This window comes from Phyllobates terribilis, unplaced genomic scaffold (genome assembly GCF_046119375.1).
Source record: "Phyllobates terribilis strain yellow unplaced genomic scaffold, ASM4611937v1 Scaffold_11__3_contigs__length_659146591, whole genome shotgun sequence".
Lineage (NCBI taxonomy): Eukaryota > Metazoa > Chordata > Amphibia > Anura > Dendrobatidae > Phyllobates > Phyllobates terribilis.
In genome coordinates, this window is record NW_027362771.1 from 296,258,525 (window position 1) to 296,271,187 (window position 12,663).

The following is a 12,663-nucleotide window of genomic DNA, read 5'->3' on the forward strand; positions in this document are numbered from 1 at the left end:
GTCGCGGAACCGATGATTCCATTCTGGATGGTCCCGAGGCACTCGAAGCCTTACTCCTGCGGCTGCCACTACGATTACTCGAGCGGCTGTCTGTAAACGATGCATCCCTCTGCTTTTTCTGTTGCTGAGGTGGGGGGATAAGCTGCTGCTGCTCCTGGCTATCTGGATCAGCCATGTCTCAGAAGCGCACCACGCTTCCAGGATAGCTCCCCCCCTTAAATATAGGGCTATCCAGCCTCCTCCGGTCTGTGGGCCCTCCCCCTTCCTCAGGCCGGAGCTCCGTTGAAAAAAAAAAAAAATAAAAAACCGGCCTGGGACGCTCCGATGGGCGCCGCCATCTTGGATCGGCGCCGCCTCCTGACGTCACCCAGCGCGCCGCTCCCAGCGTGCCCTGCGCCGTGACGTCAGGCGCGTCACACCCGGAAGCGTTTCACACTGCAGGGGGAGGACGGCGCCGCGGTCTCCGGGAGGACAGAGCCTGCCTCACCGTGTGCGCCCCGCTCGGCGCAGAGACCCCCCCAGGGGAAGCTGCGGACGGCGCTTCTGGGATACTGAACCCGGTGCACAGGCCAGTGCCCGCTCTTCCACACCGGGACAGCTCCAGGCAAGTCTTCTTTCTTCCAGACAGGTTCCCCATCAAGGACAGGAAACCAACTGAAGCGAGGGAGAGGTACCGCCCTTTTATTTCAGACGGTTTCCTGTCCTTGGTGGGGCGGATCCTCTCTCTCAAGGTGTGCTGTCATGGGGGAGGGGAAAACTGAAATATCACATGGTCATAAGTATTCAGACCCTTTTCTCAGTATTGAGTAGAAGCATCCATTTGAGCCATGAGTCTTCTTGGGAATGATGCAATAAGTTTTTTCACACATGGATTTGGGGATCCTCTGCCATTCTTCCTTGCAGATACTCTCCAGTTCCGTCAGGTTGGATGGTGAACAGCCATTTTTCAGGTCTCTCCAGAGATGCTCAATATAGGTCACGGCTCTGGCTGGGCCAGTCAAGAATGGTCAAAGTTGTTCTGAAGCCACTTCTTTGTTATTTTAACTGTGTGCTTAGGGTCATTGTCTTGTTGGAAGGTGAACCTTTGGCCAATTTCTGAGGTCCAGAGCACTCTGGAAGAGGTTTTCCTCCAGTATCTCTCTGTACTTGGCTGCATTCATGTTTCCTTCAATTGCAACCACTCGTCCTGTCCCTGCAGCTGAAAAAACCCCATAGCATGATGCTGCCACCATGTTTCACTGTTGGGATTGTATTGGGCAGGTGATTAGCAATGCCTGGTTTTCTCCACACATACCGCTTAGAATTATCACCAAAAAGTTCTATCTTCGTCTCATCAGACCAGAGAATCTTATTTCTCATAGTCTGGGAGTCCTTCATGTGTTTTTGAGCAAACTCTATGCGGGCTTTCATATGTCTTGCACTGAGGAGAGGCTTCCGTCGGGCCACTCCGCCATAAAGGTCCGACTGGTGGAGGGCTGCAGTGACTTTGTGGAACTTTCTCCCATCTGCCTACTGCATCTCTGGAGCTCAGCCACAGCGATCTTGGGGTTCTTCTTTACCTCGCTCACCAAGGCTCTTCTCCCATGATTGCTCAGTTTGGCTGGACGGCCAGGTCTACGAAGTCTTCTGGTGGTCCCAAACTTCTTCCATTTAAAGGATTATGGAGGCCACTGTGCTCTTAAGAACCCTGAGTAATGCAGAAATTATTTTGTAACCTTGGCCAGATCTGTGCCTTGTCACAATTCTGTCTCTGAGCTCCTTGGGCAGTTCCTTTGAGCTCATGATTCTCATTTGGTCTGACATGCACTGTGAGGTCTTATATATACAGGTGTGTGCCTTTCCAAATCAAGTCCTATCAGTTTAATTAAACACAGCTGGACTCCAATAAAGGATTAGAACCATCTCAAGGAGGATCACAAGGAATTTGACAGCATGTGACTTAAATATGAGTGTCTGAGCAAAGGGTTTGAATACTTATGACCATGTGATATTTCAGTTTTTCTTTTACAAAAATTTCTACATTTCTTTTTTTTTTTTTCGTAAAGATGGGGTGCAGAGTGTACTTTAATGAGAAAAAAAATGAACATTTCAGAATTTACCAAATGGCTGCAATGAGACAGAGTGAAAAATGTAAAGGGGTCTGAATACTTTCTGTACCCACTGTAACAGGATGGGGGAAGCACATACCAGGATGGGAGACCATATACCAATAAAAATGATCACCACCCGGGGGTAGAATGTGTTCAATAGCTAGTATATATACATACATACATACACACACCGTATTTTTCGGATTATAAGACGCAATCGCCCCCCCCTTCCCCCTAAATTTGGGAGGAAAAAGGGGGTGTGTCTTATAATGCTAAGGTACGGTATTTTACCTGGGGGGGTGCCGTCGGATCGGGGGTCACAGATACAGGAGGTTGGCGGCGGCTGCGGTGGGAGCGAGACGATGCTGCTGCCCTGTCCTCAGAAGAAGTCGGTTGTGAGCGGAGGTTCTCTATCCCGTACATAGCCCTGCGGTTTGCTTCGGCAAAATGGCTTCCGGAGAATGCGCAGCTCGAGATCTCCCGAGATCTCAATCTGCACTTGCTCTGGCAGCCATTTTGCCGAAGCAAACCGCAGGGCTATGGCTACGGAATAGGGAGCCTCCGACTTCTGAGGACGGGGGGGTCGCAAAATCGCCCCGTTCCCGCCGCCACCACCACCGTCTTGAATCAGCAACCCTTCTTCTGAGGACGGGGCCCGCAGCATTGCCCAACTCCTGCCGCAGCAGCTTCCAATCTCATTTGTGTGTGACCCTGGCTCCTGTGACCCCCGCTGCCCACCAGGTAAAAAGGATTATAAAAGGTGCAGGTGCACCATTTTATTTACAAAAAAAAAAAAAACATTTCTTCCTATTTTGCACCCCAATATTTGGTGTGCGTCTTATAATCCGCAAAATACGATAGAATATATATAACTTTTTTTGAGAGGGAGATATATATAAACATACAGGGTGGTCCAAAAGTAGCTGGACAGAAAGTGTAATAGAATGTCCCTGTGCTGAGATAATCTTATAAATGTGCTCCTGCTGTGTACTGTGTAATGGCTGTGTCTGACCGTGCAGGGATATGGTCTGATCATACCACAGCTCCTGGGCAGGGGAGGAAGCAAAAGAGTATACAGACACTACAGCCGGGGATCACAGCTGATTATTTCTTTGAAGAAAAAACATTGTTTAAAAACAGTCAGGGAAATGTTTTACCACACAAAAAGAATCAGCTGTGATTCCCCTGCTGTAATATCTGCATACTCTTGCTCGCCCCCCCCCCCCTTCGAGATATATATACACACATACACACACACAGTACAGACCAATAGTTTGGACACACCTTTTTCTGTATTTTCATGACTATGAAAATTGTACATTCACACTGAAGGCATCAAAACTATGAATTAACACATGTGGAATTATATACTTAACAAAAAAGTGTGAAACAACTGAAAATATGTCTTATATTCTAGGTTCTTCAAAGTAGCCACCTTTGGCTTTGATGACTGCTTTGCACACTCTTGGCATTCTCTTGATGAGCTTCAAGTGGTAGTCATAATCATCAACATTAACAGAAATAACACTTGAAATAGATCACTCTGTTTGTAATGACTCTATATAATATATGAGTTTTACTTTTTGTATTGAAGAACTGAAATAAATTAACTTTTTGATGATATTCTAATTTAGTGAGATGCACCTGTATATAAATGATTGACCCCACCATGAAGCACTGAGCACCTGTACTTGGTTTGAACAGTCATTTTGTGTTATAAAACTTTATGTAGATTTGAAGGTATGATCTGAACACTTGGTTTCTATACACAACTCAGCCTGGCATGTGACAATCCACACTCTGGGTGAACTGATCTCTAATAAGGACAAGGCTAGGCTTGTTACTCTAATGGGAAGGAACAGATGAAAACTACTACTAATCCAAATAGCCATCTTTTCTCGCTTAACCTTCTCAATAGCGGAATAGTTATGAATCTCTTTAGAAGGGCATCAGAAAAATTAACAACTTACCTTTATCAGCCAAATCACCAATAATGATTTTGCCTCCTCTTTTGCTGGTTTTCTCTACAGATAAGGCTGTACTTAGCCCCTGCTCATGTTTTCCCAGACCCTGTCCTTCCCGGAAGCCATATTTCTGCATGATTTTATGAGCCACAGTTCCACTAGAAAGAAAAATGTTAAGAGGAGGAGATTGAGTAAAACCCATGCTGCTGGTTTTCAGGTCCAGCCTTGGGGCCACATGTGGCCTGCGATACCCTTCTATGCGGCTCTTAACCGTCTGCATAGTGTCTGGACACATGTATTTTCCATGTCATGGAGAAAAACAGTGGTGTTTAGCACTGTAAGGACAGGTAATTATGAGTTATGTGTTCTGTGGTCAACTCTGTGGCAGCCATATTTTGGCAGGAGTCCCAACTCCGGTAGCACAGAAAGAAGCAGATAAGATGAAGAAGGTGTTATACATGAGTGAGGCTATATTCATTGTAGTTTATGGGAGAAAGGGAACACTTGAATGTTTCAGTGTCTGGCTCATGCTACAACGTAGGGATGAATGTATAGCTTCTTCCTTTTTGGACTGTAAGCTCCTGAAAAGGGCACCTCGACCTTCCTGATAGGTGGGAGCCCTAAAAATGGAAAAAGTACCTATATTTATGGAACATGATTTCAATAGGTCGATATGACAATGTGGCCCTCGGACCCAAAAAGGTGGTGCACCCCTGGTTTACCTAGACCAACTTCAATAAAAACCCATCGCAGCCTAATTCTTCAGGTCCGATTTCAATAGTTAAATAGCCCTATTGGCACACGTATCTGTTATGACTCACTAGACACCTCAGACTTTAGGTATAAATTAACAAAAAAAAAAAGCTTACCCCATGTTTGCAATGAATGAATTGCTGGGCCCAGATGGTGACCGCGGTCTTTCCGGCTCATCATATATAGGAGGTGGAATGGCTGCTTTAGGTATAGGTGGACGGGGCCTTGGTTCATCATCATAGGATGGCACAATGGCTGAAAAGAGATCAGAAAAATGACACTAACACTCAAAAGACAATGAATTTATATATGAAAACTCTTCACTTCTACATTTTGCCAATGATCATTAGTCACTGGTATTACTGTGCTCCCTGTATAAATATTATATTCAATGCTCGATGAGGATATTATGGTTAATGGCAATGACCAGCCATGACTTTTGTATGCCTTTAATAGATTGCTTCGTAACTCTGATACTTCTTATACAAATGGAGAGCTATGGAGGCTTTTAATTACGTAGAAATGTGGATTTTTCTAGGCTGTTTGTTTTGTGCAGATAGAGGTGTGGCTTCATGATGTAAGAAAATTGGCGGTAAAAGTTGACCTTTCACCAGTTTAGCATGCTAATCTGGCCACATCATGGAATAGTCACTGTAGAGCTGAATAAAGTACGTCTCAATTTCTCATCTCCATTACAGAAATATTACCTGATAAAGTTTAGATTCTAATTTCCACTTCCACCAAGGGGGCGTTAGCAGAGATTCTTCTCTGTGGGTGTTTACATTTCCCATTTAAGACATTGAACAATCATGAGTAGGGAGCGTGTATTATATATATATATATTTTTTTTTTGTAAAAAAAAGGAAATTCCCCCCAAAAAAGTCAGACTCTGCTTTATTTGTGTGAGACCTAATGAAACCCAGAGGAGGGGAGTGGAGCAGAGCTGTGGGTCAGTCATTACAAACACCTCTGTAGCTCTCCTGGGAGGAAGAGCGGGTGGGGCATAGTCAGCGTGGGAGGAGGGGCGAGTTGAGAGCTGCAGATGCAGAGGAGTTTGCATTAATACACAGCTCTTCTCTACTCCCATTCCCCCACATTGACTGCCATGAGATGATAACTGCAAGAAGATTTAGTAATGACACAGCCTGCTCTACTCCCAAACCCCACTTGTAATCACAGTAGATGTTGGCAGTCAGATCAGTGAGGACAGCAGGACTGGGTGTCATTATGCCTAACACAGATGAAGCCAGGTCCGAACTTCTATGGGGACGTGTTCATTTTTCCTGCTGCATGATAATGCCGCTGTGTATTCTCAGAATGATGACTGAACCAGGGTCGCCCCCGTGACTGAAACCAGGAAGCTGCGGGACAATAAACTTAATTTTCTCCCTGTAGCATTCAGCTAAGTATAGGCGCCAGGCACGTTATTAATGCTATTAACCCAATATCTGCCGGTAAATAGCGTTTTTACTGATGACAGGTTCCCTTTAATTACATTTCCAAAGCTGTATCAATGGCACCATCTTGTGGTGAAATGTAATCATAGCAACACTTACATTCTCGGTCCTTTTCTACAAGTGATGTAGGTGGTGCAATAGCTGCTCCTCCCATGACTGTAAAGATAAAGAGACATACATTTTGGCACTCAAAATACATATAATGCATTACAGAATGGCTGAAATATGAATAGTTAAGATGTGATTAGGCACTGAAACTAGTACTACAAGAAGCCCATTTGCTGCAGGTAGCAGTTTAGGCACTATTTACACACACACACACACCCCCCTTAGAGTTTTTCACAATTCCTGACATGTAATCATGGCACACTTTTTTTCTCTTAGGTCAGTTCGGATCACTACAGTTCAAGAATATGAAATGTCAGAATATTACAGGATTTATTTCAGCTTTTCTTTCTTTAATCATATTCCCAGTGTATCAGAAGTTTACATATATGTGGTTAGTATTTGCGAGCATTGTCTAGTGTAATTGAATCAGGTTAATAGGCCTTCTTGGTCATACAGACATTTTCAGTTCTGCCCATAACCTTTCTATGGGGGTTAAAGAGGGTGTTCGGTCTTCTGATTTAAGTCAGCAGTCACTCTATATGACTGCAGACATCTGAATACTTACAGGGCGCACACCGCATGCTGTCAGGATTCTCCGGTATAGATGCCAAGAGCAGGTGGTCACATGACCAATAAGGGATTTGCAAACTTCCAGCCACATTCCACCTAGACGTGCACTGCACATCCTTACTCAATTCACTTGTATTCACATACAGTGACTGCAGACTTTTAGCAGAAGACCAAACAATCCCTTTAAAGAAGTTGTCCACTACCTTTACTTTGTTGCCCCATCCGTAGTATAGGGCATCAATGTCTGATCGGCCGGGGTCCCGCACCCGGCACTCCCTCCGATCAGCTGTTATCGGCAGCCGGAAGAGCTTACTTGTGGAGCTTAGCCGTCTAGCTGTAGTGACCGCCACGGGGTACTGCACATCCGCCTCCTATTCAATGGGAGGCGGTTGTGCAGTACCTCGCGGCGGCCACTACAACTAGACGGCTAAGCTTCACAAGTACCCCCGACCGGCGGCCGTCGCCAGCACCTATAGCAGCTGATAGGTGGGGGTACTGGATGCGGGACCTCGGCCGATCAAACATTGATAACCTAGCTGTAGACTAGGGCATCAATGTAAAAGAAGTGGACAATTTCTTTAAGCACAGGGCTGTGTGATTCCACTTTTTTACCTTCACTTTGTAAGCATGTTCGTAGTCACTGTCCATCTAGAACAGAGGTCCCCAACCGCCGGTCCGCGGACCAGGACCGGGCCGTTGGGGTTTTTCAGCCGGTCCGCGGGGAGAGGGGGCCCCTCCAGCCTCCAGCAGGGCCGCCATCAGGGCATGACTGCCCTGACTCCAGTATGGGGCCCGGCCGGTAGGAGCCCCCTCGGAGCCCCCCTCTTGTGCGTCTCTCTCCTCATGGGGCCCCCGGCCCCATGCTAAGCGCCGGGTCCGGGACATCTTAGCGCTGCGCTGCTGCGGCAGCACCTTCATGATTCCCCTGACTTCCGGTCATGTGACGGCGCCGTCACATGGCCGGAAGTCAGGAGAACCTGGTGTCAGCGATTTGGACGAGCGCCAGGATTCTGCAGGGATCGCATGGGGGTAAGTATAACAAGTTTTATTTTTTTTTTTAAATACAATTAACTAGGAGTGGGGGGAATGGGAGATGCACATGGGGGGGAGGGGAGAGATGAGAGATGCACATGGGGGGGGAGGGGAGAGATGCACATGGGGGGGGAAGGGAGAGATGCACATGGGGGGGGAAGGGAGAGATGCACGGGGGGGGGGAAGGGAGAGATGCACGGGGGGGGGGGGGAAGGGAGAGATGCACGGGGGGGGGGGATGAGAGATGCACGGGGGGGGGGGATGAGAGATGCACGGGGGGGGATGAGAGATGCACGGGGGGGGATGAGAGATGCACGGGGGGGATGAGAGATGCACGGGGGGGATGAGAGATGCACGGGGGGGATGAGAGATGCACGGGGGGGATGAGAGATGCACGGGGGGGATGAGAGATGCACGGGGGGGATGAGAGATGCACGGGGGGGATGAGAGATGCACGGGGGGGATGAGAGATGCACGGGGGGGATGAGAGATGCACGGGGGGGATGAGAGATGCACGGGGGGGATGAGAGATGCACGGGGGGGATGAGAGATGCACGGGGGGGATGAGAGATGCACGGGGGGGATGAGAGATGCACGGGGGGGATGAGAGATGCACGGGGGGGATGAGAGATGCACGGGGGGGATGAGAGATGCACGGGGGGGATGAGAGATGCACGGGGGGGATGAGAGATGCACGGGGGGATGAGAGATGCACGGGGGGGATGAGAGATGCACGGGGGGGATGAGAGATGCACGGGGGGGATGAGAGATGCACGGGGGGGATGAGAGATGCACGGGGGGATTGAGAGATGCACGGGGGGGATGAGAGATGCACGGGGGGATGAGAGATGCACGGGGGGGATGAGAGATGCACGTGGGGGGGATGAGAGATGCACGTGGGGGGGATGAGAGATGCACGTGGGGGGGATGAGAGATGCACGTGGGGGGGATGAGAGATGCACGTGGGGGGGATGAGAGATGCACGTGGGGGGGATGAGAGATGCACGTGGGGGGGATGAGAGATGCACGTGGGGGGGATGAGAGATGCACGTGGGGGGGATGAGAGATGCACGTGGGGGGGATGAGAGATGCACGTGGGGGGGATGAGAGATGCACGTGGGGGGGATGAGAGATGCACGTGGGGGGGATGAGAGATGCACGTGGGGGGGATGAGAGATGCACGTGGGGGGGATGAGAGATGCACGTGGGGGGGATGAGAGATGCACGTGGGGGGGATGAGAGATGCACGTGGGGGGGATGAGAGATGCACGTGGGGGGGATGAGAGATGCACGTGGGGGGGATGAGAGATGCACGTGGGGGGGATGAGAGATGCACGTGGGGGGGATGAGAGATGCACGTGGGGGGGATGAGAGATGCACGTGGGGGGGATGAGAGATGCACGTGGGGGGGATGAGAGATGCACGTGGGGGGGATGAGAGATGCACGTGGGGGGGATGAGAGATGCACGTGGGGGGGATGAGAGATGCACGTGGGGGGGATGAGAGATGCACGTGGGGGGGATGAGAGATGCACGGAGGGGGGTGAGAGATGCACGGAGGGGGGTGAGAGATGCACATGGGGGGGTGAGAGATGCACATGGGGGGGTGAGAGATGCACATGGGGGGGTGAGAGATGCACATGGGGGGGTGAGAGATGCACATGGGGGGGTGAGAGATGCACATGGGGGGGTGAGAGATGCACATGGGGGGGTGAGAGATGCACATGGGGGGGTGAGAGATGCACATGGGGGGGTGAGAGATGCACATGGGGGGGTGAGAGATGCACATGGGGGGGTGAGAGATGCACATGGGGGGGTGAGAGATGCACATGGGGGGGTGAGAGATGCACATGGGGGGGTGAGAGATGCACATGGGGGGGTGAGAGATGCACATGGGGGGGTGAGAGATGCACATGGGGGGGTGAGAGATGCACATGGGGGGGTGAGAGATGCACATGGGGGGGTGAGAGATGCACATGGGGGGGTGAGAGATGCACATGGGGGGGTGAGAGATGCACATGGGGGGGTGAGAGATGCACATGGGGGGGTGAGAGATGCACATGGGGGGGTGAGAGATGCACATGGGGGGGTGAGAGATGCACATGGGGGGGTGAGAGATGCACATGGGGGGGTGAGAGATGCACATGGGGGGGTGAGAGATGCACATGGGGGGGTGAGAGATGCACATGGGGGGGTGAGAGATGCACATGGGGGGGTGAGAGATGCACATGGGGGGGTGAGAGATGCACATGGGGGGGTGAGAGATGCACATGGGGGGGTGAGAGATGCACATGGGGGGGTGAGAGATGCACATGGGGGGGTGAGAGATGCACATGGGGGGGTGAGAGATGCACATGGGGGGGTGAGAGATGCACATGGGGGGGTGAGAGATGCACATGGGGGGGTGAGAGATGCACATGGGGGGGTGAGAGATGCACATGGGGGGGTGAGAGATGCACATGGGGGGGTGAGAGATGCACATGGGGGGGTGAGAGATGCACATGGGGGGGTGAGAGATGCACATGGGGGGGTGAGAGATGCACATGGGGGGGTGAGAGATGCACATGGGGGGGTGAGAGATGCACATGGGGGGGTGAGAGATGCACATGGGGGGGTGAGAGATGCACATGGGGGGGTGAGAGATGCACATGGGGGGGTGAGAGATGCACATGGGGGGGTGAGAGATGCACATGGGGGGGTGAGAGATGCACATGGGGGGGTGAGAGATGCACATGGGGGGGTGAGAGATGCACATGGGGGGGTGAGAGATGCACATGGGGGGGTGAGAGATGCACATGGGGGGGTGAGAGATGCACATGGGGGGGTGAGAGATGCACATGGGGGGGTGAGAGATGCACATGGGGGGGTGAGAGATGCACATGGGGGGGTGAGAGATGCACATGGGGGGGTGAGAGATGCACATGGGGGGGTGAGAGATGCACATGGGGGGGTGAGAGATGCACATGGGGGGGTGAGAGATGCACATGGGGGGGTGAGAGATGCACATGGGGGGGTGAGAGATGCACATGGGGGGGTGAGAGATGCACATGGGGGGGTGAGAGATGCACATGGGGGGGTGAGAGATGCACATGGGGGGGTGAGAGATGCACATGGGGGGGGTGAGAGATGCACATGGGGGGTGAGAGATGCACATGGGGGGGTGAGAGATGCACATGGGGGGGTGAGAGATGCACATGGGGGGGTGAGAGATGCACATGGGGGGGCTATGTTTACATAACTTTGTTGCCTTATAAAGGGCGGGGGGGGCCCCCAAAAATTTCTTGCACAGGGGCCCACTACAGTCTGTGTCCGCCCCTGGGATGAAGTAAATGCAGCTGAACAGCAGCTGTCAGGACAGCTGCCCTGTCCTGCTGCAGGGCGTGATGGGGCCTCAGTGATGCGGCTCCTGGCACAGCACATTATGTGGGGCTCCTGGCGGGGACCTGGTCTACACTATATGATAAGTATGCACTAAACTCCAAATCCCTCCATTACCCCGCCCCCATATGACCAAAGCCCCGCCCACCCCACCCCCTCCTTGCTGGGCCATGGAAAAATGATCTTGCTTCAAGCCGGTCCCTGGTGCAAAAAAGGTTGGGGACCACTGATCTAGAAGACCCATTAACATCAAAGTGTTAACTTCTTTGCTGATGTCTTGAGATGTTGCCTCAATATCTCTGCATCATTTTTCTTCTTCATAATGCCAACTATTCTGTTAATTGCATTAGTTTCTAATGCAGCTAAACAAATCATCACCCTATCCCCCAAACTTAATATTGCCATCCTCGTGATTCACAGTTGTGGGGATTCATCAGACCAGATGACATTTCAGCAAAAAGATTTGTCCCCATGTGCAGTTGCATACTGTAACCTGGCTAATGTACAGGGAAGACATCCTAAACAACTTGCTAAAACTAGAGCTTGTTAACCTGGAGTATAAAGGAGAGGAAACAAAAGAACTTTAATTTCTTAAAACTAAGTGTATGTAAACTTATGACTTCAACTGCATATTAAGTTCCGCTAATGGGAGGGGAATACAGAAATCAGCCAATACCAGCGGTGTCTCCAAAATTAAAATGCTTTCAGCTATTCTGCAATCACTTTCAGATTTTATTCACTTGCATACTACAGATAAGTTGACTAAATTGTTTTGAAGAAAGTTTTCCTTCACCCACAAAGTAACAACTAAGCGATTTTCAAGAGATTTCCAGGCGACTTTCATGTTCTTGAGAAGAAATAAATTTAAAATTGCTCAGAAATTCCATAAAGTAGCGAATTAAAAAAAGAAACTGCCTGGAACGACTTTAAATATGACCTGTCAATAGTGACCAGTTGTTGCTCATACTGTATTCTCGTTGCTCCAGATTATTCCTTTTTTTTTTATTCAAATCTGCCATTCAGTGCCAGAGAAACTTTTTTTTTTATTTTTTTATTTTATTTTAATGGTCTTTACAAGGGGTCATTGCTCACAGGGTAATAATACAGAGCAGCCAAAAGAGAAGCCCCCATATAATCCTTTCAGCCATGCTCCCTTGTAAAGAACAAAAAATGAGCACTAAATAAAAAGCCTCTTTTCATCTTTGGAACCACATGGCAGATTAAAAAAAAAAAATAAATATGGAATACTCAGGAAAGTAGTGGGAATAAAATATGAGAGAAAACTGGCTACACTTGACCTGGTAACAGGTCC

The 12,663-nt window shown here is 49.8% G+C and overlaps 1 protein-coding gene across 2 annotated transcripts in view; it reads right to left on the reverse strand.

Annotated features, from left to right (window-relative positions):
- RBM17 (RNA binding motif protein 17) overlaps positions 1–12,663 on the reverse strand; it is a 47,134-nt gene that overhangs the window by 12,920 nt on the left and 21,551 nt on the right. For both annotated transcript variants that reach the window (XM_073652457.1, XM_073652458.1), the window contains exons 6-8: positions 6,364–6,420; positions 4,924–5,062; positions 4,061–4,212 (exon numbers count right to left, since the gene is read on the reverse strand). In XM_073652457.1, the coding sequence (XP_073508558.1) occupies positions 4,061–4,212; positions 4,924–5,062; positions 6,364–6,420 (348 nt within the window). The remainder of the gene's footprint in view (positions 1–4,060; positions 4,213–4,923; positions 5,063–6,363; positions 6,421–12,663) is intronic.